The sequence below is a fragment of the Felis catus genome, chromosome E2 (assembly GCF_018350175.1).
Source record: "Felis catus isolate Fca126 chromosome E2, F.catus_Fca126_mat1.0, whole genome shotgun sequence".
NCBI classification, from domain to species: domain Eukaryota; kingdom Metazoa; phylum Chordata; class Mammalia; order Carnivora; family Felidae; genus Felis; species Felis catus.
In genome coordinates, this window is record NC_058382.1 from 11,133,327 (window position 1) to 11,156,785 (window position 23,459).

The 23,459-nt window shown below is 57.7% G+C and overlaps 3 protein-coding genes and 1 non-coding gene across 12 annotated transcripts in view; 2 read left to right on the plus strand and 2 right to left on the minus strand.

The window, feature by feature from the left end:
- OPA3 (outer mitochondrial membrane lipid metabolism regulator OPA3) overlaps nt 1-3,543 on the plus strand; it is a 76,122-nt gene extending 72,579 nt beyond the window's left edge. The window contains exon 2 of the mRNA XM_045047006.1: nt 1,324-3,543. Coding sequence (XP_044902941.1) covers nt 1,324-1,718 — 395 coding nt within the window. The 3' untranslated portion in view covers nt 1,719-3,543. The remainder of the gene's footprint in view (nt 1-1,323) is intronic.
- Nucleotides 3,366-16,405, minus strand: VASP (vasodilator stimulated phosphoprotein). Of its 3 annotated transcripts, none has more exons than XM_006941108.5 (13): nt 16,114-16,405; nt 9,155-9,326; nt 8,895-9,060; nt 7,537-7,630; nt 7,001-7,050; nt 6,634-6,875; nt 6,361-6,458; nt 5,733-5,784; nt 5,539-5,575; nt 5,265-5,310; nt 5,020-5,110; nt 4,368-4,425; nt 3,366-4,246 (listed from the first exon to the last, which is right to left on the minus strand). In XM_006941108.5, exons 1-13 carry the CDS (start codon nt 16,116-16,118, stop codon nt 4,209-4,211), a joined length of 1,149 nt encoding a protein of 382 aa, XP_006941170.1. In that variant the 5' UTR covers nt 16,119-16,405; the 3' UTR covers nt 3,366-4,208. The 3 variants fall into 3 exon arrangements, with proteins under 3 accessions (XP_006941170.1, XP_006941169.1, XP_019674903.1); XM_006941107.5 differs by having other exon boundaries at nt 5,539-5,572; nt 6,361-6,461; nt 16,114-16,402; XM_019819344.3 differs by having other exon boundaries at nt 6,361-6,461; nt 16,114-16,401.
- On the plus strand, nt 14,506-20,312 carry LOC101082707. The gene is made up of 2 exons (XR_002149804.3): nt 14,506-15,043; nt 19,944-20,312. It is a non-coding gene; the product is annotated as an OPA3, outer mitochondrial membrane lipid metabolism regulator (transcript).
- PPM1N (protein phosphatase, Mg2+/Mn2+ dependent 1N (putative)) lies at nt 18,330-22,606 on the minus strand. 7 transcript variants are annotated; one of them, XM_019819339.3, is made up of 5 exons: nt 21,653-22,606; nt 20,948-21,065; nt 20,764-20,869; nt 20,618-20,678; nt 18,330-18,562 (listed from the first exon to the last, which is right to left on the minus strand). In XM_019819339.3, exons 1-5 carry the CDS (start codon nt 22,568-22,570, stop codon nt 18,422-18,424), a joined length of 1,344 nt encoding a protein of 447 aa, XP_019674898.2. In that variant the 5' UTR covers nt 22,571-22,606; the 3' UTR covers nt 18,330-18,421. The 7 variants fall into 7 exon arrangements, with proteins under 7 accessions (XP_019674898.2, XP_044902932.1, XP_044902936.1 ...); XM_045047001.1 differs by having other exon boundaries at nt 18,446-18,562; nt 20,764-20,849; XM_006941106.4 differs by lacking the exon at nt 18,330-18,562 and adding an exon at nt 19,194-19,489.
- Between the last annotated feature and the right edge of the window lie 853 nt (nt 22,607-23,459).

Here is a 23,459-nt window from a genome sequence, read left to right on the forward strand (position 1 = left end):
GAGCCCGTCGCGGGTCTTGAACCCATGAACTGCAAGATGGTGACCTGAGCTGAAGTCGGACGATTAACCAACTGAGCCACCCAGGTGCCCCTATTTTATTTTATTTTATTTTATTTTATTTTATTTTATTTTATTTTATTTTATATTTGAGAGAGAGCACGTGTGCACTGGAGCAGGGGAGGGGCAGAAAGAGAGAGGGGGACAGAGGATCTGAGGAGGGCTCTGTGCCCACAGCAGAGAGCCCAGCCGGAGGCTGGAGCCCGTGAACCATGAGACCGTGCCCTCAGCCGAAGTGGAAGGCTTAGCCGACTGAGCCACCCGGGTGCCCCTGAAAACACAATCGTTGTTGAAAAGTCAACTTAGCAAAATCAAGAAATGGAGGTATAAGCTTGTTATTTGGCATCATGGGGTTAAACTGGAAGAAATAAATGCAGAAAAGACCAGAAGTGGTTTGAGTAAGAGCAGGCCTGAAGCCGGAGGTAGGGAAGGTGGACTTCTCTGTTTTTCAGTGCACCCCCTTCCATGTTGCTGAAATCATCCCCCACCCCCACCCCCCGCCCCCAGCACCACGCCCGCCACGTCCTTACGTTATTCTTCTAACTAAAAGGAAGGAAAGGCAACCAGGTCAGCGTGGCTGCTCCGGAGGATGGTTGCCCGACGTGATGTATAGGACGTTTTCAGAAATTCATTTCGTAATGAGCCCGAGGACGCGTCTTTTCCCCCATCAGTTCCTCGGTCTGTGGATGGCTAATAATCACTCCTAGGGTGACCCGCGTTTCCGCCCCAAGTCTATGCTTTCCAAACGGTGACAATGCTGATACTCCTCACACGATAAGTGATCAGGTAAAGACGTTGTGGGCACAGCCTGTGGCTCAAGCCCCGAGCTCCTTTTGAAGTCCAAACCCCACAGCGAACACACCTCGGGAGCTCAGATGTGGCCGCGCCACCTTAGGGGGAGGCGGGAGGGAGCCTGGCTGGCCCTCGGGGGCACTGGGAACGCGCTCAAGGAGCCAGCTTTACCTCTGCCCGGACTCTGTCCTCTCCCTCCCCCTAGAGGTGCGGCCCCCGCTCCGGACGGCCCTTCCGGGGCGGCCTTTCTCAGCCCCGGCTGCTTGCCGGAATCTACTGGAAGCTTTCGGAAGATGCCCTCCGGGCCGCCCCAGGCCCGCTAACTGACCCGGCCCGGCGCCGGTCTCTAAGGCGCCCACTCCCTGGCGCCGGCGGCCGCGTCCCCATTGCTCCGGCTGGGACGCCGAGGCGTCGAGGGGCGGGGCCTGCAGCGGCTCCGCGGCCAAAGATCCTTCACCCCTCTTCCCCCCGCAGTGTACCACTGGGCGGAGATGCGGGCCAAGATGCGCCTCATGGGCTTCAGGGCGGAAGCCGTCAAGCCGCTCAATGAGGACGCGGCCGCCGAGCTGGGCGCCGAGCTGCTGGGTGAGGCCACCGTCTTCCTCGTGGCCGGCGGCTGCCTGGTGCTGGAGTACTGGCGCCACCAGGCGCACCAGCGTCGCAAGAGGAGCGAGCGGCAGACCGCCTGGGAGGCGATGCGGGACGAGGTGGGCCACCTGGCGCTGGCGCTGGAGGCCCTGCAGGAGCAGGTGCGCGCGGCGCCTGCGCAGAGCGCGCTGGAGGAGCTGCAGGCGCAGATGCGAGAGGTGCGCGCCCGGCTCCGCGCCCGGGACCCGCCGTCCGCCCCCCGAGCGACGCCCGAGGAATAGGGGACTGTAGGGCCCCGGTCTTCGATGTGGCTGTTGTCGGGGCTGTGACGACTCTGACATGGCCTTCTGTCCACACGGTCCGTTGAGGAACCTGCCCAGCTGATACCACCTGGTCCCTTTCGGGGCGGAAGGGAGGCTGGACTGGGGCTGATCCAGCCAGGCTTTTGGTCGGCCGCCTCCCTACTAACCTGGCCCGGAGGTACCTTCCACAGGGACTCTGTTCCAACAGGAGTCCCTTTGTCCTATCTCCCCGCACCCCCCCCCCCCCCCCCCAGGCCCAGTCCACGGGTTTAACACTTTGTAATGGAAAGAGATCGTGTCCCATTGGATCCCACCCACCCGCTACTAGGTGGGCCGGCGGGACACATGGACCCAGCCAGCTCATTCTGTCACACTTCCACTTATCTGAGTAGGGCCCCCCCCCCCCATCCATTACACCAGAACGCCCTTTCCCCCTTCTTCATTGGTGCAGACCATTGTAAAGAAAATGCAAGCTCCCAGTGGGTTTACAGACCCGGTCACTTTCCATCTACCTCACTTTGGAGGGGACAGAGAAGGATGGGTCTGGGAGGGCCTTCTGCCCAGTGAGTCATCCTGTGGCTCCTGCCTTCAGTCCACCAACCACTCGTACCTCAGCAGGTCACCCCCTCAAGTGGATCATTCCAACAGATACCCCCCACTTTAGTCTGCGGCATAACCCATGGTACAGGGTCTCCCCACCGCCTGTGGCCTGTTCCAACAGGACTTGGTCCTCTGGGACAGAAAAATTGTTCCTGCCTGGGGATGGGCCATTCTGTGTCGGTCTAAGGCTCTGTGTACCTGAAGTTCTGGACCTCCTGTTGTCCTTTTCCACTGTCCTTCCCTGCTAGCCCTTCATAGGGACCCACCCAGTCCCCTGCTACATGGGTCACTTGTCACATCCCATCCAAGCCTGCTCTCAAGTACTCAGGGATTCCTTCTTCCTTCTTGCCTTTGGACTGATCGCCCAGCCCACCCTCACCCTCCTTCACGCAGTGGGACCACCTGCCCCTCAGCTCTGAAGTCCCCCACCCCCATCCGAATGGAATATTCCAACCAGGCAGGGTTTTCTACCCCACCTACCCCCTGCCAACCCATTGAACCACTGAAGGGGGTGTGTGTGAGCTCTGTGACTTCTGAATTCTATTTTTTTTTCAAGACTGTAAATATTTTATAATTAAAGGAGCTCTGGGGTAAAGAAGTCATCTTTAAGAATGTGTCAGAGAACCATGACGTACATCTACAAAATGGGTACAAGGCTCACTGAAATTACGAGAGAAGCTGGGAGGAGTCCCACAGGAAGGGCAGAGTCATCCCGTAAGCCCTTTCCCAGATGGGGAAACTGAGGCCCAGGGGTAGCCAAGGGACTTGCCCGATGCCACACAGTCAGTGAAGGACCATGCTTAGCTTTCTCTACGGTACTGAACTGTTTGGTGCAGGGGGGAAAGGAATGAGGAGGCAGCCCAGAAGAGGCTTGGGGACAGGAGGAGGCTGAGAGGGTATTGAGACCACCCAGGCTGCAGGAGCCCCGTGGGAACCGGAACAGGAAGAGGAGGGGAAGGGAGTTTGCTGGGGGAGGGGCACATCCCCGTCTTCATCAGAGCGGCCCTTCAAATCACTCCAGAAACCTTAGCATTTATAAAAACTGGCAGATTTATTCCGTAGGGGCCAATTTTTCAAGAAGCTAAAGGTGAAGGTGGGAGAGGGGAGGTTTCCTCCCCTTTTCCTTTCTCCCTCCTTTTATTTTCCCCAGGGGGTAAAAATGGCCTGGCCCCCAAAACCTACCCAAATAAAAAAACAAAACAAACAAAACAAAACAAAACAAAACTGAGGTTCCAAAAAGTTACAGCATCTTAATTCCTCATAGAAAAGGGGAAGGAGCCATAGGGAAGGGAGTTCTCTGGGGTGGGGGGTGGAGGTGCCCCCAGCCTGGTGGGACACCCCCCCCCTTAAATAGCTGCCCCAAATGGGACAAGCCTGGGGCACAGCATTTAAAAACTCCCCATACCCCATTTTATCAAAACCAAAGAGAAAAAAAAAATTCCCTTTCCCCCCAAAAAACCTAAATATATATATATATATTTTTTTTTTTTCTTAAAAAAAAACAAAAATTCGAAGGCATTAAGCGTTAAAGTGAATCTAGAACAAGGGAATGTGAGATTCCCTCCTTCCTCCCCCCTTACTGTGGGGTTCATTGGTACATCCCCAGCGGAGGAACCAGCCCCAAGGAGAGGGGAAGGACCAAAGGGAGCAAAGGGTGGGGGCCTCCCCAGCCAATCAGCAGCCAGTATGGGTGTGGGCACGTTGCCAAGGAAGCCACACCCCCTTGGAATTTTCCAAGTAGGATGGGGAGCGGGGACGACGCATTCCTGTGTAGTCTTCAGCCAATTCCAAGTCAAGTTGAGGCAGGGAAAGCAGGGTGACAGGCGGGGTGTGCAGAAAGGACATACGGGATTTTCGGGAGCCCTGTGGTCAGGGGGAACCCCGCTTCCTCAGCTCCTGGACAAATGCTGGAAGGAAACAAGGGGCAGAGGTCAGGGGCGGAGCCTCTTCCCCCTTCCCTTCCAGAACAGGGCTCTCTGCAAGGGATGCCTCCAAAATAGACATTTCAAATTTAAAAAACCGCCTCACCTTCAATGATTTCCTCTTTCACTTTCTGCAGTTCCTTCCTCACCTCTTCCAGAAGCTCCTGGAAATAATGGGGTGTAACCAGTCAGGAAGGGTACCTGGACTTGTAGAAATGAATCCTCCCTTTCTTAATGACTGAAGGGCCCGAGGAATAAGGTTCAAGGACCACACACACACACACACACACACACATACACACACCCCACCCACCCACCCACACAATGACATCACTGATAAAGCCATAGAGTGACTGGAGAATTCTAGGGGAAAATTCTGGATCCTTGGAGCCAGATGAAAAGTACTGGAGAACATCCAGTACCGGGGTTGGCAAATACATTCCAGTCTCCTGCCAATTCCAGTTGGTGATGGATGGCTGGGGCTGGTGTGCTGGAAGGGACTCTGGGTACTCCTCAGGAAGGAGTGCAGTGATAGATTAGTAAGGTCTGTCCGGGCACTGGCAGAGGAGGCTGTGGTTCCAGTGTCCTCCCGACCTGATTGAAACCCTCCATGTCTCGGATTGGAAAACGGAGGTTTCAGAGGCTTTATCATGGAATCACAGGGCAGGCCAGCGGCAGCGTCTGGACCCAGACCTCCTGTCTTCCCGTGGCCCCTTTCTAGCCCCCGATTCTCACCCCTGGCCCCTCCCCTGAGCTACCTGTTTCACTCTCTCCAGGTCTGACTCATCACTGGAGCTGGGCGTAGAGGGGTGGGCCTCAGAAGTGGTCACGGAAGAAGAAGACTTCATCCTAGCGGGTCGGTGTGGTTTGGAATAGAAATGAGGTTAGAGAGAGGGTCCGTCTCCCCTGCTTCCCCTTCCAAGGGTCACATGGTGTTCCTTCCTACAAAGTGGGCAAATCCGACTATTTCCGGGGGGATGGGGCCCCAGCATTGATGGCCCACCTTGGCAAGGTTGTGCTGTTCTTTTCCCAGGGTCTCCGCACAGATTCTGGGGGAAAGACAATGAATCGGGAAGATCAGGGGCAAGGAAGGTCCTGCCTCAATCTCCACCCCCTAGCTTCATCAGCCCCTGTTCAAAGAAACGTCTCCCGAGACCACAATCCCCAGCAGTGTTGGCACAGACTCCCCCATGGAGGGGAGGGGGCGGGAGGGGCGTTCCGGGTGAGAACAGGACATCCTGACACATAGCTCCCCGTGGCCGGACCGGCTCACTCACCGCTCTGGGCTGGGACTCTAGCCTCTGGCTCCTCCTGCTGGTGGGAAGTAAAACTGTCATGAGACGGGCGGCTCGTTCTCCTCCTCCAGCTTCAAACCCCGCCCATTCCTAGCACACCCCCACCGCCCTCCCCAGTATCCCGACCGGAAGGGTACAGCCTAAGGTGCACGTGGCAGGAAGAGCCCCTAACTCACATTGGCAGATTCGTCCTTGGGGGGTTTCTCCCCAACTTGTGTGGCTTTCCTTCTGCAGGAGGGACAGGCAAAAACAGACGGCTTCAGCCCTCCCTCAGCCACTCGGTAGTTCTAAACCAGAGTTCTAGAAAGGTGGATTCTAAGGCGTAGAGTTCTGGAATTCTCTAAAACTTGAGTTTTAGAAGTTAAAGAGAGCGCTGTTCTCCAGCTGGGGTGCGGGCCTTACACTGCTCCCATCTGGGAAGCACAACGCGCGAAGGGTGGAGGGCTCTGTGTCTTCCGCTGCTTGGGATTCTAGGAATCTGAGTGTCCAACGTGCCCAGGCAGGATCTCCTAAGGGGAGACCTCCTGAGGTCCTAGAATTCTGGGTTTGAGAACATTCTAGAGGCTACCTGGGTGGTTGCAAACCTCAGCCATCTCAGGAGAATGGAATCTCCAGCATGAGATCCCAAACCTGGCTGTCAAAGAGGGAACTTTCACCCAAAGAAACAAACGCATTGGGAATCTGAGCCCTCCCCCAGCCCGGCCCTACTGAACTGGAATCTCCAGGTGATGACTGCTGGTCTCGGGACGCCTTCCCAGAGCTTTCCAAGGCACTGACTGCTCCAGGCTCCAGGCTCAGGCTCACCTCCGGGCCAGCATGGCGTTCATTTCTTCCATCAGCCCCCCGCCCGTGCTCCGGCCGCTGTCTGCTTTGGGGGCTGAGGGCCCCCCTGAGGCCTCCTCCTGCTGGAGAAATTACAAAGAGGAAGGGGCTTTATGCGCAGGCCTCTTGCCACCCCCCCCCCTCAGCCCTCCTGTGACAGCCCCCCACCCCCCCTCCCCCGGGCAACTCTGGCCTCATTCCATTATCCCATCAGGGCCCCATCACCCCACATCCTGCGGGACCTGGCCCCCTCACCTTGCTGACTTTCCTGAGTTTGGCTCCGGCAATGGCGGCCGCAAGGCCGGGGGCCCCAGTTCCGCCACCACTGGGGCCTTGTGCTGTGGGGAGAGGGGGCGCAGGGGGCGGGCCTCCCCCTGCTCCATGCCCTGCGGCCGAGACCCCTGAGGGGGACACCCCAGGAGGTGGGGGGGGACCCGGAGGAGGGGGAGGTCCTGGAGGGGGGGGCGGCCCCCCAGCTGGCGGAGCAGGTGGGCCTCCTGAAAGAAACAGAGAAAGAGGGTGCTAAGAGAGAAGCCTCGCCCCTCGCTGTCCAGCTGGCCCACCCCCCTCCTCTGGGGAGTCCCGCCTCCACGTCCCCCCAAGGCCACCACCAAGCACTCACCTGCATTGGAGACCCGGCGCTCCATGTGCTCCGGCGGGCCCGGGGGCTGCCTGAGAAGGGGCGACAGAGCTGCTATCACTCGGGGTCCCCGAGGATGGCCAGCAACCTCCCGGCTTCTCTCTCAGGTCTCCAGGGGGGAGGGGGCTGACTGCCTTCCTCCCCCGGGGGCCCAGGAAAGAGTTGGGGGGAAGGGCAGGGACAGGGAGACCAAGAGGTGAGGCTTCTAGTCATCAGACCGTCAAGAACGTTTGAATCACAAAATGCCCAAGATCTTTTAAAACGACCGACTTGTGGACTCTGGGAATGTGGGGACCAGGATTTGACGGGGTCAGGGGTCAGAACGTGCTGCAACTCTGGGTGTGGGAACTTCTCGAACTCTCCAGGAGGTGGGGTTTTCTGAAAGCCCTTCATTCTTAGCCCCCTGGGAGTAGGAACATTGGGGAAACAAAGTTGGAGAGTGCTGGACTCTGGGAGTCAGGGGTTCTGGAACATCCTAGAACGCTGGTAGTGGTAAGGCTCCCAGGGGCTGGCCCCACCTTTTCTGCTGTTCCACCTCCTCTGGGGCAGGACCGTTCTGGACAGACCAGGTGGAAGGTGCTGCTGGTGGTGGCGGTGGCGGAGGCCCCCCTCCTGGAAAGTGAGAGTGGAAAGGGTGGTGAGTCAACCCTGGAACTCGGCCCCACCCGGCAGCTCTCTCGCTCAGCTCTCCCAGGAATCTCGCCCGGAGGCTCTCGCTTCCTTCTTCCTCCAGGACCCCGACCCTCGGGCTCGGGTGTGGGTTGAAGGTCCCCCCACCAGCCTCCCTTGACAGAACTGGTTCGAGCCGGGGGCTGTGATGATGCCCAGCGAGGGCAGCGATGCCCATGGGGCCGTCACCTACCCCGTGTCTTGCAGACCAGAGTTTGCATGAACCCTGCCAATTCGGGCTGATTCCGGCGTCCAGGTTTTTAACCACCGTCACCGCCACTCAGACCCCAGCCCAAGAATGCCTTTCCCAGAAAGGTCGAGAGCCTCTTCCTCACCCGCCTCCAAGCCTCTGGTTCCCACAACCTGAACCACCCACCATCTTTTTCTGTGCCCCCAGACGGGCAAGCCCTTCCCCCGCTGGCACTGAGGTTGCCCCGGGAAGCGAGCCCCTCTGCCATCGGGGTATCTGAAGTGCCACGGTGGCCGCCCCGGACGCCGGTCTCCTCAAGCCCTGCTCCTCAGAGTACTGTCTGTACACTGGCAGCCCCATATTCACCGGGGCACTTACTACAAATGCAGGGGCGCAGGCCCCACCCCAGCTGAACTGGAACCCGCGTCTACCTACACGCCCGGGGCGGGGGCAGGGGGGGGAGGGCAGGTCCACGTTTCACACTGATCAGAGGTCTTTTTCTTCATAGCGATGCCAGAAAACTAACCGATGACGTATCACTACAATGGGCACCTAATGAAAGGGCACAGGGAGCCTTCTGGGGCCTGGAAGTATCTCCGTCTTGATCGGGGAGGCGGTCACCTGGGAGTCGCGCGTTTTACACATGGGTGCACGTGGGGCACAGAGGGGCCCGTGCAAAATCCTCACCGTAGAATCTCCACGGTAGGGGTGAGTTAGCAATGAATGAGAATGGGGCTAATTTGGGGCGCCTGGGGGGCTCAGTCGGTTGAGCATCTGACTTCAGCGCAGGGCGTGATCTCACGGTGTGTGGGTTCGAGCCCCGGGTGGGGCTCTGTGTGGACAGTTCGGAACCTGGCACCTGCTTCCGATTCTGTGCCTCCCTCTCTCTCTCTGCCCCTCCCCGGCTTGTGCGCGCTCGCCCTCTCAACAATAAATAAGTAAACATTTAAAAAATGGGGCTAATTTGAGAGCGGTAAAGTGGCAGGGCTCAGCGGTCCCCTCTGCCCAGTTTCGAACCTTCCAATGCCTCTAGGGCGCTGGCCATGCCCGCGGCGAACTGTGCTGCGTCCTCCTTGCTCCCGAAGTTGAGGCCCCAGACCTGGCGGGCGTCGCGCCACTGGTGGAAGCTGGGGGTGGCCTGGTTATACTTGATACCCCGGACGATGGCACAGTTGATGACCACCTTGGCAGGAGGGGAAAGGCGGGTGAGGATGATGGGGGCAGCGGTGGGGGGCAGAGCCTGCACAGGAAGAGGGAGAGGGAGGCGGAGGCTTCACCTGCTGGTCTGGCTGCATCTTCCAGCCGACAACCCGGAAGGAGTTGGCCGTGGGGTTGTGGTAGATCTGGACGCGGCTGAAAGCCTGGGGGCCCGTGCCTGCCGGCAGCCATCGCTTGTTGGTGTCATCGTAAAGCATCACGGTGGCCCAGCTGGAGCAGATCACGGTCTCACTGCGGGGTGGGGGTGGGGAAGGGAGGAGAAGGGCAGGTTAGCACAGCCGAGCACAGGCCCCACCCTCCACGGGCTGGTCACCTCCATCTGGGTCTCCCGGGGAGATTTGCAGATTCACGGCGTATGAGGGGGAGACAGGCCTGCAGGGAGACCGAGGCAGAGACTGAGAGAGAGAAGCAGACAGGTGGGACAGAGACAGACTGAGTGGAAGGGAGACAGACAAAGAGGCCAACTGGGAATGTGAGGGAGAGGAAGAGTCAGACGGATAGACGGCAAGAGACAAATGTACTGACGGATGTGGGGAGACGGGTGAGGGAGGGAGAGCCAGAGACAGAGAGACAGGCGGAGGGAACAAATGGGAAGACAGGGGCTGGGGAAAGAGACAGACAAGCACCTAGTGAGTGAGGAGAGACAGGCAGACAGTCCGAGACAGACGGACGGAGATTCAGGGGAGCGGGTAAGAGTTGGACACGGGGGCTCAGGAGAAGCAGGACAGGGGGGACCCGGCAGGAGCTCTGCGCAGCACTGGGGACCAGCCCCCGCCCGGTGCTCTCAGACTCGGTTTCCCTGTCTCTGCCAGGGTGCTTGACCACCCCTCTTCCCCCACAGCCCTCACTCCCCGGCTCAGGTCAGGGGAGGAAGCGGAGGCTCAGGGAGGGGAAGGGTGAGGTCTGCAGTGGGCGGAACATGGACGCTAGATCCCAGGCTCTTCCGCCCCATCCATCCGGCCCCGGGCACCAGCCGCCATCAGCAGACGCTCCCTGTTCTCTCAGGCCTATGTCTTGGGCAGTGATCCAGACAGGCCCGGCCCCACCCTCTAGGGCAGTAGACAGTCCTGTCCAGGGACAGTGCCAGCCCAAGGCCAGGCTTGGGGTGCTCAGAAGGAGCACCCGCCCTGGCCTGGGGGTTAGGGAGGACTTCCTGGAGGAAGTGACATCTGACTCAGCTTTGGCAGGGAGGAGTCAGGACACGGGTTCTGAGTTCAGGATCTGATATTCAGAGACGTGGGTTCAAATGCTCCCTGAGACGCCTACTCCATGTGACTCAGGCCAGCACCTTCCCACCCAGGTACTCATCTTCCTTGCCCGCAAACTGGGGAAATGACAGTCCCCACCTCCCGGGGCAGTGGGAGGAGTAAACGAGTCTGGGCACAGACAGCCCTTGGCAGAGTGCCCGGCACGTACTGAGTGCTTAGTAACTGTCAGCATCCCTTTCACGGCACCCTGAACGGACACCCCTGGGGAGTCAGACGGCCACATCTCCCCGGAGCCCCCATCAGTCCTGGAGAGGTTCCATGCCCCCTCCCCCAGTGAGGGAACTCAGGCTCCCAGACGGGAAGTGACTTGCCCAAGGTCACACACAGACCAGAGGGAAGCACTGGTCCCCCACCCCGCCCCACCCCACCCCCAGCAGACTTTTTCCTGAAAAGAGGAAGTTGGTGGTCAGGGGTTTCCGGGGAGATAAATTATACTTGGCAATGGTTCTGCCTCTGCCGGGGGTGGGGGCTGGGGGCTGGGGCGTGACGCTGACGTTGTAAAAGACAGGGCAGGGAAAGCCCCTCAGCAGGCCCAGGCCCCGGTTCCTAGGCCAGGAAGCTGAGCCCCCCGTTCCCCCTCGCACGTTTACGTAATCGCAGCACCTCCCTCCCATCGGGCACTAGAGCCGGTCAGGCACTCTAAGCCCTTTGCAAAGGGACACCCACTTTATGTCCACGGCAGCCCGCCAAGACGGGCACTATTTTATCTTCATTTTGCAAGGGAGGACTATAAATGGAGGCCCAGAGAGGTGGAGTGACTTGGCCTCGATCACACAGCTGGTAAGCAGCAGAGCAAGGACTTGAACCCCCGCCACCTGGCTCTCAAGCCCGCAGTCGTAGCCACCGGGGAGACTGCGTGGGCCCCACCCAAATATCAGGTGCTGTTTCCAGACAAGTGCGGCCTCGGGGACCGTTTCTGGCTCCCGCTGCCCCTGGCAGAGCAGGGTTAAGGCCTCGCCCACACCTGCCACCCACACCCAGGGCAGACTCTGGCCAGGCGCCCGGGGCTATGGTTGCCACTCCACCCTGCCTGCACTTTGCTCTCCCGAGCAGCCTTGCCCTGCTGAGTCTCTGGCCCGGCTGGGGAAGCAGGGAGTTGACCCTCTCCAGGCCACAGCGTCCCCGTGAACAGCAGAAGGATCTTATTGAAACACAAGTCGCAAGTCGGATCGTGGCCCTTCTCTTCTCGGAAGCTCCCGCGGCTCCCGCAGAATAAAAGCCAACTTCTCTCTGTGGCCTGTCTGGTCCGTGTTCATCTGTGAGCTCATCCCTTCCCTCCCTCAAGCTCGCTGTTCCGGCCCCACTGCTCTGTTCCAGCCCCGCAGTCGTCGGGCCCTCCTTCAACATGCCAGACACATTCCTGCCTCGAGCCCTGTGCACTTCCTCATCCTGGGTTCTCGCCTCCTTCAGGTCTCCCCTTAGGATGTCACCTCTTCCGGGAAGCCCTCCTCAACTACTCCATCTGGAAAAACTCCTCCCTCTCATCCCATGTTCCCTATTTCTCAGCAGGGATCCTTCCTGACAGATCCCTGTCTCCCCTCCCAAACAGCAACAGGACAGCAATTCTTTTCGTCTCTGTTCACCGCTGTGTCCCCACAACCTACGTACCTGGCACGTAATGGACACGCAATGGTTGCCACATTCGCCAAGTAGTTGTTCATCGTTAAAGGGAAAACGCTTAACGAAGGCGCCCACCTTTATGGGTTAGCCTGCGTCCCCGACACTGTTGTAGGTACAGAGCCCCAGTTTGCCCAATGAACCTTGGGACATGGGCTCTGGTGCTTTACCCGTGTTTTACAGATGAAGCACTATGGGCACAGAGGGGTAAAGACACTTGTCCCAGGTCATTTGGCAAGTTAAGCGGAGGGGCTCCTGTCTGTACCCTAGTCTACCCAAGTTCTTAGTCTCATTTAAAGAGGAAACGGCTAAGCTGAATTTTTTAAGAGGCAAGGTATAAAGTGGTGCATATCAGAGGTTTAAAAAAAAAAAGGTGAGAGGATATAAATACATCTGCACACGGGGTGGTGAGGTGATACAGGCAGGGGCTGCTTCTCAGGAGACTAACCACGGCCGGAGGGCCCCTGGGGGCCTGAGGAAGGATGGAGGAAATGGACGTTTAGGACGGTTTACCCTTTTGAATTGCTTATTTCTTTTTTCTTTTTCAACCCTGGGCTGGTGTCACCTATAAGATGCTGCCTCGTTACTCAAGTTCAAAAAATAAAACTGTAAACCAGGCAAAAAAAAAAAAAAAAAAGCTGGAATGGAAAATCCCACAGCCCGGGCAGCAGGGAGTGAGTTTGAAACGGGGTCTGCCTGATTCCCCCAGTCTCCCGGGGTCTCGCACCCTTGATTTGACACGAGAGAGCCTTAAATCCCAGCCAGCCCAGGACCTATACCTTCCCATAAGTCCCTACATTCTGGAAAGTGCTAACATGTGGTGGATGACAAAGGGCTCAAGTCACCCCCATGCTATGTGGCCTCACCTCTCTGAGTTGCAGTTTCCAGCCCTGGAAACCGTAACTCACCGGGTTTTCTCTAAGGATTCAAAGAGATAAGAAGAGCCCTGAACTCAGGACCTGGGACTTGGTATTGGCTGAACAAGGGAGTCAGAACAGGAGCAAGAGGGCTGCCTGTCACTGAAGGCAATCACGCATAGTCACTCTGGTTTACTCAAGCCTTCCCGATTAGAGGCTTGCCCTTCCCTCCCCTGCGTCATTCCCCCCTCAAGATTCACCCCACAGCCTCCTTAAACCATAAAACTTGGAATCTAGTCCCCCCAGGCGCCTACCACCTTTCCAAACTACAAACCTTGGAAGCCATCCTGGATGAGGAACCAGGTCTTTGGGCTTGTGTGGATTCTTTCTAGTCCCTCCTCCCCAAAAAGCCTCAGTTTCCCATAAATGAACAGGAAGAAAGGGTTCTTTTTGCTTCTCTGCATTATCTTAAGCGTTCATACAGCAAAATCACGTTACTTGTATTTTTTTTTAAAGAGCATTAAAAGCCCTGAGACAGCCCTGAGTTCAAATCCAAAGTTGCCTACTTCCACAGACTTTAATAAGTGATTTACTTAAACTCTCTGTGCCTCGGTTTTCCCATGGAGGGGGGCAGTCATAATACAGTGCCTGGCACTGAGTAGATGTCTGATCAAATGGTCTCATTATTTAAAAAAAAATTTTTTTTAATGCTAATAATAATTACCATAACTGGAAGAAGAAAGAAATGGACCCAAATACTTGAGTCCCTTCTGCCCCGAGACTCTCAGACCTCTGCCCCCTTTCTCTGCCTTCCCAGAATTCCAGCTGAGTCTCGGATACGGCAGACACTCAACAAATATTTGTCAAACTGGGAGAAAAAGAACTATATCTTGTAATTTTCCATTTTTTAAAAAATGTTTAAATGTTTTTTTTTTTAATTATTATTTTTTTTTTTATTTTTGAGACAGAGAGAGACAGAGCATGAGCAGGGGAGGGGTAGAGAGAGAGAGACACAGAATCTGAAGCAGGCTCCAGGCTCTGAGCTGTCAGCACAGAGCCCGACGGGGGCTGGAACTCAGACTGTGAGATCCTGACCTGAGCCGAAGTCGGACGCCCAACCGACTGGGCCACCCAGGAGCCCCGTAATTTTCCATTTTAACATCCTCTCTTCCGACTGCCCCCGAGACTGTCCCCAGCCAAACCGGATAGAAATCAGAAGATCCCAGTCCCCTCCCTTCCATCCACCCTATCAACTTCTGATGGATCTCGGGCCAGGCCTTCCTCTCCATGAGCCTCAGTTTCCCCAGCTGCCTCAGGCAGAGGCATGGGTCTTTTTGAATGCTAGCTGGTCCTGGGAGAGGGGGCACGGCCCAGGAAGTTGGGTGTGGCCATCAGCAGGGAAGACCACCCCCCCCCCCCCAGGTGGGACACGCTTTAGTTCAACTTCTGCCCCCACCCCCCAGGAGGTGGGAGGTTTGGCCGCATCCAACAGTAGGGGGGGGGGGGGGCTGTGGGAGGACCGAGGCCTCTGGGACTGGGGGAGGGGGGTGGGAGGCCGGCCCAGACGCTGCTCCTGCCCTTTTACGGTCTCACAGTGAGTGAGGCAGCACTAACTCGGACATCCGCCATCCGCCTTCCACGAGCCTGGGACCGGAAACGCGAGGGGGGGGCAAGGGGCGGGGCTGGGGGGGGGGCAGTGGGAGAGGAGAGTCCCCCGGGAAGAGGGCGAGGGAAGAGAGCCTGGCTCCCGAAAGAAGCCCCCTCTCCAGGGCAGTCCTGGAAGAGACGTTGCTACAATGGGGGTAGGCAGGAGACCTTGAGGGTGTCTGTGGGTTTCCCCCTTGCTCCAAATTTTCCTACAAGCACTTTCACATGCGGAGGGGACTCTCTAACGGTCACCAACAGGAATGCCACTCTTAATGTCAGAGGGCAGGGGCATGGGGAACGTGAGGGAAGTGGGAGGACGTGGGCACCAGGGGGTTAATCCCCAGTCGTCCCAGGGGCCTCCCCCCTGAAGCCGGGGGCTTTGGGGGCAGGAAGTCCCCGAGAGAGTGGAGGAAGGGAGATAGTATTGTCAGGCTCAGGCCCCAAGGGAGAGATTATGGGGGGCCGGGGGAGGGGAGAATGGGGGGAGGGTCTACTCCGGTCCCCCAGCCCACACCGGCCCCGCCCTCAGGTGAGCCCAGGAGTTCTCAGGGAGGCCCAGGTAAGACAAAATCCCCAGGTCCTTTGGGCCCCCCACCCCCAGGATTAAATTCCTGGGAAGAGAGCTGGAGCTGTCTTGGAAGCCTGGGTCCCGGGGGGAGAGGGCTGTGACCTTGAGGCTTCACAGCGTGCCCCCTCCAACCCCACGGCTCCGGCTGGCCAGGAAGGGGGGCGGTGGTGAGAGCAGGGGGAGGCGCGTGGTGGGGAAAGCAGCCGGCCCACTGCGCTCCTTGCCCGCCCCCCCCACACCAGCTGTCTCGACAGGTGAGTCAGGAAGACAAAGGCCCCTCTTCCCCCAGCTGCCGCGCCCCCTCCCTCCCCAGGACCGCGCAGGTGGGGGCGAGGGGCCGCCCTTCTGGCCCCGGGCCCGGGAGCCGCCCTCCGCGGGGAGCGCTCGGGCTCGGTCCTAGGCACAGCTTGCTTAGAGCTGAATGTGGGTGGGGAACGGCGGGGGTGGGGAGTCCCAACCAGACCCCTCGAGGCTGCGCCTGGGTCTGTGGGTTCGCCCGCACCAACCTCCACAGGAGGATGAGGGCCCCCAAAATTCGGGGGGGGGGTGAAGCACCCCCGAAGTTAAGCGAGGTCCCACTGGAGAAGGCTTTTTCTAGAGTCACGTAACGAGAGACCCCCCCCTCAAACCAAGGTCTACGTCTCGAATCTCTCTTCCAGGTTCCAGGGACCCCCCAAAACCAGTCCCCCCCATCCCTTCTGGAGCCCCAGTTGAGATTGTGGGGGGTGGTCTGAGCCCTGCCTAAATCCTGGCCTCCACGCAGGGAGTATCTGCCAACTTGGAGGTTCTCTGAAAAAGTCTTTAAGAAATTCGGGAGTCCTCCGAGCGCCCCCAAATCTGAGGGCTCCCAGGAGAACCTCAGCGGCACCACCCCGAGCCTTAGGAGTCATGGCGAAGTGGTCAGTAACTGGAACTCGTCCAAGGGGGCTCGGCCTCAAATCCGAGGCCCCCAGTGCCCTGTCCCCAAATTCCAGCCCGGAGCAAGCTGGGGGAGGGGGACAAAGGCGGGGCGAGGAGCCCGCGCGGAGCGCGGAAGGGTTTGGAGGCAGTTCGAGGCTCACCTCATGGCTGCTCAGCGGGCGGGCGGCGCACCCAAGGGTGGGTGCTCCCGGGGCGCCCCTGGCTCAAGGTTCAGGGGTTCGGGGCTGGCTCCAGGTTCTGCTCAGTCTCCCCCAGGGTCCCGCCCCATAGAGTCCGGCTTCCTGGGGGGAACGTGGACGGGACCGGGCCGGGTCCTCAGGCGCCTCCTCCCTCTGGAGGTTTGGTCGGGGGTCCCTGCGGCAGAAAGGGGGTGCGGCGTCCCGTCCCCGGCGCGCCCCCTCGGCCGGCGGCGGGTACAATGTTACTCTTACTACTGTACTTCTCTTCGCTACATTTCGTTCCAAAATTCCACTCCCCGCACCCACAATGCCCTGCGCCTTAAAGGGGCCGCGGACACCTCAAGGCAGTTTGTGGGGGGGGGGGGTGAAGGGCGCTTAAAAGGGCAACGCGGAACCCTAGACTTCCGCTGTTTACCTCTTCCCCAACGTTATTGCATGGGGATGCATGCGGAGGGTCGCCCCCAAATTACGGGGGCAAGTTTGGTGGAGGGTAAGGGTTCCTTCCTGGATCCCTCGTTCTCTCCCACGATGGAAATTCCTAGGAGGATCTTAATGGGGACACAATTTCTTCTCACCCTCCCCTTCGACTTCTCCATTTCTTCACATTCTGCTTAATGGAGGGGGCGGGGGGAGCGATCTGGTTAATCCTAGATTCTCTCAAATTTTCTCCCTTAAAGGCTACCTTCAGACTCCCAAAGTTCCCTTCTCTGCCAATTTATGAAGGGTTCCTGCGGGGTGAACCCTTTCCCCAGCACAGACGGGGGCGATGGGCCTGGAGGGCCCCATCCCTCTCACCGCCCCCCGCCCGCCCCAGGAAGGTGAGGAGGAAGTGGGCCGAGGGGGCGCGGCCGGCCGCTGACTCACAGCAGCGGGGTGGGGGTGGGGGGGTGCGGCGCTGGACCTGGGTGGGGATAGGACTCCCGGTTCCTGTGTGGATAAAGCCCCTGGCCCCCTCCCCACGCACGCCCCGCCGTGACTCAGTTTCGCCCGCAGAGGATGGCGGGATCACCCAGCAATCGGAGGGCGCGGAGGCAGGGGCACCCACCCTAGTGCTAGCTTCTGGGAACCCCCTCCCCCACGCGCCGGCTTGGGGCTCAGCCCCGACACCCTCCCAGGCTTCCGCAGCAGGTCCCGCAGGCCCCGCCCCACGTGACGCCGCTAGCGGTCACGCCCCTCCCGTAGAGCGCCACCTGGCCGGGGTGAGGTGCCTTAGGCGTGGGCAGGATGCCTGGGAAATCATCGGTTCAACGGTTACAAATGGGTAAACTGAGGCCTGGAGGTAGGGAATAAATCTGGCCCATAGCCGTCTGGCCTGAGCCCTCAGAGCCCGCAGTGGTGTTTGGGTGCAAGGTATGAGTGTAAAACCAACGATTCTCGGGGCCCAGCCGACTAGATGAGGGAATCGTCTTTCCCAGCCTTTATGCTAGCCTGGTCCTCTCTACCTGGATGCTGTGCTGACCTCCTTCACCTCATCCTTCGAGGCCATGCTCTGACAGATTTCATCTCTGAAGAACTGAGTAATCTTCCCTTCTCTACCCCGCTCTGTGAGATCTTGAACGCTGATCCATCTAGGTTATAATTATTTCCCACTGTGTCTCCTAAGCTGCGAATTCTTTGGGGGCAGGGGTGGACTTGATCAGTTTCTGCCTCACTCAATCCAGCCAGGCCCAGAACAGCAGCTCAACACATATTGATCCAACAGAATGGGAACCCTCGTTCTGCGTGACCTAGGGCAAATTTTTTCTCCTCCTGAGTCTCAGCTTTCCCATCTGTGAAATGGGAGAGGTAGCGCTTCTGTGTGCCGCCTGCAAACTTTTCTATAAAGGTCCAAATAGCAAATAACATGCCTCATCTTGAAAATGCCAGGTTCCATCCTGTCTCTAGGCTTTTGCCCTGGCTACTCCTTCTGTCTCGGAACACTGTTCCCTGGGATATTTGCATGGCTGGCCTGTTCTCTGTCATGTCTCTCCTCATGCTCAGTTGCCCCCTTCTCAGAGATCTTCCCTGATCCCCCTGTCTAAAAACCCAGGTGGAAAATTGAGTGTCTATGGCGTAGGGTAGGGGACCGAGAAAGACTTTTCATTGTATACCATTTTGTACCCTGTGAATTTTGAACCAAGTGAACGTATGACCCATTCAAAAATTTAAAAACCAAAGTAGCCCCCCTCCCGCAGACATCTTATCACCTTGTCCTGTTTTATTTTCCTCGGGACACTTATCAGTGTCTGAGATGATATATCAATTCTCTTGTTCGCTGTCTTCCCACACACTAGTTGGTGGGTCCGTCAGGGGTGGGAATCTCAGTGGTTCTGCCTGGGTGATGGCTGTGAACCGGGTCTTGCACACAGCAGGTACCCAATCCATATTTGCCAAATGAGAAGACAGATAATGTTGTTGTTGTTGTTGTTTTCTACAAGAGAAATTTATTTTGAGTTGTATAATTAAAATTTAATAATAAATACTCTCCCCAATCTCCCCCTAAAACAAATGAAAAATAGGAAAGGAAGAGGTTATTGAACTGTGCGATCTTTTTTGTTCTTAAGTGTACTTATTTATTTATTTTTTAAACGTTTATTTTTATTTGTGAGACAGAGAGAGACAGAGCATGAACGGGGGAGGGTCAGAGAGAGAGGAAGACACAGAATCCGAAGCAGATCCAGGCTCTGAACTGTCAGCACAGAGCCCGACGCGGGGCTCGAACTCACAGACCACGAGATCATGACCTGAGCCGAAGTCGGACGCTCAACCGACTGAGCCACCCGGGCGCCCCACTTATTATTATTTTTTTTAGAGAGACAGAAGAGTGTGTGCAAGTGGAGGAGGGGAAGAGGGGAGAGAGAGAGGGAGAGAGAGAGAATCCCGAGCACGCTCTGTGCTATCCACATAGAGCCCGATACAGGGCTGGATCCCATGAACTGCAAGATCATGACCTGAGCTGAGATCAAAAGTCCGACGCTTAACCAACTGAGCCACCCAAGCACCCTGAACTGTGTGATCACTTAAGGGTCCATTCAGCCCGAAAATACTTCAAAAACACTGGATTTGGGGTGGTTTGATTTTTGTTTTTTGTTTTCAGATGGTGAGTGGAATTTCCCCTCTCATGAGACTTTCTGCGAGAGGGAAGTAGGAGAAGGGGAAATAAACATTCTGGGGTTCCTCCATCGGTTGGTCTTCCTTCCGCCGATCTGTGTAGCTGGGGAAGGGGAGTTTTCTTCCTTAGTGACCTTGAGGCCCCAAGTGGCAGAGGATCCCCAGAGGGCAACAGCTGTCAGGCCTCCAAGTCCAAGGAAGAGTTTGAATGGGTGCCAGTGGGTTTTCTGGCCCCATTTGGGCCCTTCTGTAACACAAAAGGTGGGAAATGGCCAATAGGAACCTTTTCTTGGGTCTCTGTGTCTGCTCCCCTGTGATCTTGTTTTCCTTTGAGGGACTGCCATTCCCCATCTCTCAATCCATCAGGTTTGAGTGGAGTGGACCTCAGCCTGTGGCGCTTGGGGTGGGCATGTGACCCCAGCGTGGCCAATCAGAGACACACTGACCTGTTGGCCATGTGGTCCAGTGTGGCCAGTGAGTTCTCAGCTCCCGGGAACCTGGGGTACTCCCTCCACTGGGGATGTTGGGCTCCTGGGCCAGGAGGCTAGTGCTGCAACTCTCTGCTACCGCATGCGGAAGTCCACGCAGAGCAAATAAAACTAAGAGATCGTTCCTGATAACGTTATCTGACAACTGGATGTAGTCATGCCTCGAACTCTTCAATTACTTGACCCATTAAGTTCCCTGTCTTGCATTCCCAGGTGGAATTGGGCTTCTGTCAATTACAACGCAAACAATGCTGACAAATACATCCTTCTGCTGCTGGGAAACTATCAACAGTCCTCTCCCCGAACTGCCTTCTCCGCCGCCGTGCAAAGGACTGCAGGCTTGAGCCCCAGCTCCCTCCATCCCATTGAGGTGGTGACTCCCACCCCACCCCACCCCCACCCCCGCCTTCGTTTATGTGGCTCCACCCACCACCTCTTGGGACAGCTCCAAATTCTTGTAGGCTACGTGGGACCAATTCACCACTTCTCTCCTCCGAGACCCAGACCATCCTCGGAGACATCCCAGTGGTTTCTGCAGCACACCCAGTCTTTGGGATTGGTCATAAACATTCCTCGAATTTTTCTGCCTTACTTATGGATGAAGGGGGTGGTGTTTGGGATGATGCATGGGGCTTTACAGAGCAATGCAGGGGACACATTTGTTGGGAGGAGGAGCAGTCTTTTCTGCTTCTGCATCACCCCACCCCCGCCCCGCCCGTGCCCTGCCTCATCGTGTCTAGCACATTGCTTCAGGGCCAGGAGTGAGAATTTATTAACATATGAGCCAAGTCCCTTGTCTCCTCTGGCCTCAATTTCCCCAACACTAAAGGTAGGAGAGCTGCGTCACATGTTTCTAAGAGAAACATTCAAGAACAGAGGGTCCTTACCTGCCAGCGCCCTCCTGAGGCCTGGCAGAGCCGAGAATAAGCTTCAGCAATGACAGCGACCCTGGAGAGCAGAGAGAGACCCTCAGGTGGGGATCCTCCTTCTGGTACCCCATCCCCCCATTCCACCTCACCGCATCCCGACTCACTTGCAGTAGAGCCCTCCCCCAGGAGGTAAATCTGGGATGTCTTCTGAGGCCAGAGTCCTGAAAACCGTGTTCAGGCTGGGGGGCTCCTGAGCCGAGGAATACAGCTCTGAGAAGGAGGCAAGGATTATGGGAGTGTCCTTGCTTACCGGCCACCCCTCCCGCTATGCTTTTGGAGCCTGCTCACCAGAGACCCTGCGGCCCAGGGCTGCGTCCAGCGCTAGCTCCTTCCTGATTGCCTCCTCACAAGGTCTGGGGGCCCCGGGGAAGCAGACCAGGACGCAGGTCATGTTGTCCAAGCTGCCCTGGGGAAAGTGGAGGAAAGAGAGCCTGGTGGGACACGGTCGAATGCCCCAGCACGCCTCCACGCCCTTGGAAGCGGAGCCTCCCGACAATCTCAGCGTTCTAGTGCCCTCTTGCCCAATCTGGTTGGACACATTTCTCTCAAATCTTGCCCACCTGCCAGTCTAACCCAAGTCCTCTCCCCAGGACCAATCACCTAGACCACGCCCTCTCACTGTCCTAGCCAATCCCCATCAGAGGACCACGCCCCTTCCCCGAAGCTCCTCCCACTCTGCTGTCTAGCTGCTCTTCCCCCTGGCAGTAATCATACTTCAGGACCCAACTCCTAAATCCTAGGCAGTCCCATTCCAGAAGGCCACGCCCTTTCTCTCAAGTCCCTCCCACTTACCTATCCTGCGTTACTGCTCTCCCATCTTGACTCAAGGCGGCCCTCAGTCTCCACCCTCTCCATATTTTGGTCCTGCCCACTCCGGCAGGCCACTCCCTTTAGTGGAGTCCTAAACTCTGCTTGAGGAAGCCTCTAAAACTCCCTCCTCCTTAGATCCTTTAACGTCTTCCCCTCAATGACTCCAAGCCCCGCCCCGAGGACCTTGCAGAGACACGTGTCCAATAGCTGCGCGCAGAGAAGTTCCGGGGCCAGGCCCAGGCAGAGGCGCGATGCCACCAGTCTCGCCAGGGCAGCGCCAGACATCGCGTCCCACACACCGTCAGAGGCCAATAGCATGAACTCGTCCTCGGCCTGGCGAGCCAGGGCGGTCACCTCAGGCTCCGCGGAAACGAGTTGCAGCTCAGGAGGCCTTCCCGGAGCCTCTTTGTAAGCAAAGTCGCCCAGTGCCCGGGATACCGCCAGAGAGCCTTCGAGGCGCCGGCGGCGGATGGTGCCTCCCGCGTTGTGGATGCGCTCGCGTTCCCGAGGCCGGAGAGGCCGATGGTCCTCGGTGCTGAAGGCCACAGCGCCGGCGCGACTCAGCATCGCTCGGGAGTCACCACAGTGCGCCAGGTACAGAAAACGCGGGGAGACGAGCAACGCCACGGCGGTGGAGCCCCCCGGCTCGCCACGAGGCCAGAGCGCACGCAGGCGTGCGTCTGCGTTCAGGAAGGCTCGACGCAGCGCCCCGCGCACTCCCTCGGGCTCGTCGGGCGCGGTGCCCAGCGCCTCAAACACGTGGCCAGGCAGGTGGCGCGCGCCGAAGAGGGCGGCTCGCGCCCCGCCGTGGCCATCGAGGACCGCGAAGAAAGCCCAGCCTGGGGGTAGCCCGGGCAGAGCGAGCCAAGCGCAGTGCGCGTCCTCCATGTGCGCGCGCCAGCCCTGCACAGCGCTCGCCCCAAAGCGCAGTCCCCAAGACGCGGCCGCACCCCCGTGTGGCCGCTGGAAGCATCGCGGCGCGTCCAGGAGCGACCGAGGCCCGTCGTGAGTCCTCCGTCCCTCCTCCTCCTCCTCTTCTGCCTCCTGTTCTTTGCGAGCTGACCAAAGGAGACATTCCAGCAGGCGGGCAAAGGCCGCCATCCTTCAGCCCTGGGATCAGGAAGCCTCCACCCTGCACCCGCCCCCCTTGGCCCCCCCCGCCCCGCCACCACTCCATTAATCCCCTCCACTGTGAGATTTTAAACCACCTAAATCTCCTTCCTGTGTCCTTGACCTGCACTCGAGTTACTAGAAGGGATTGGACTCCTGGGTGTCCTCTCTCCTGCACCTTCAAAGCGAAGGTTGGGATCTGGGTCGCGAAAAATAATTTAAAAAATTAGCACTTACCACGTGCTACCACGATTTTGCATCCTCTCCGATTTAGTGAAGAGGAAACTGAGTCATAGAAGTAAACAGTGTTGCAGGGAAACGAATTCTAGAATCAGTGTTTTCTACTTTGGGTTTCGGGTCCCCAACCTTGCTCCCTCTAAGCTCCGCCCACTTCCGTGGTCCCGCCCCCATCCTCAAAATCTTTAAATCCTTTCTTTTTTAGTTCGACGCCTCCACTTCCGGGTCTTGCCCCGGGACTTCAGTTGCTTCTTTTCCAGTTCCTGTCCATCCATTCAAGCACACAGCCTCAGACATCCTAATCTTCTCCGTTCTAGCTCCGCCTCTTAACTACAGGCTCAGCCGCTACTTTGTGGTGAGCCAAAGCTGGCCTCCTCTCGGTGGGTTACGCCTACCTTCTGGGCCGCGTCCCCAACCCTGCATGTTGTTATGTATTTTCTCTAGGCCACACCTCTACCTCCTGGGTCTTTGACCCCGCCCAACTACCTGCATCATTCTAAATTAATTTAAGCTCCACCCGTATCTGAGCTCCTCCCCTTTTCTCAAACTTTCTGAGTAGTTTCTCCTGCCCCCTTTCCCACTCCCTCCTAGGATCTCAGCTCAGACCCTACCTCAGAGCGGTAGAATCTTTATACCCTCTCCT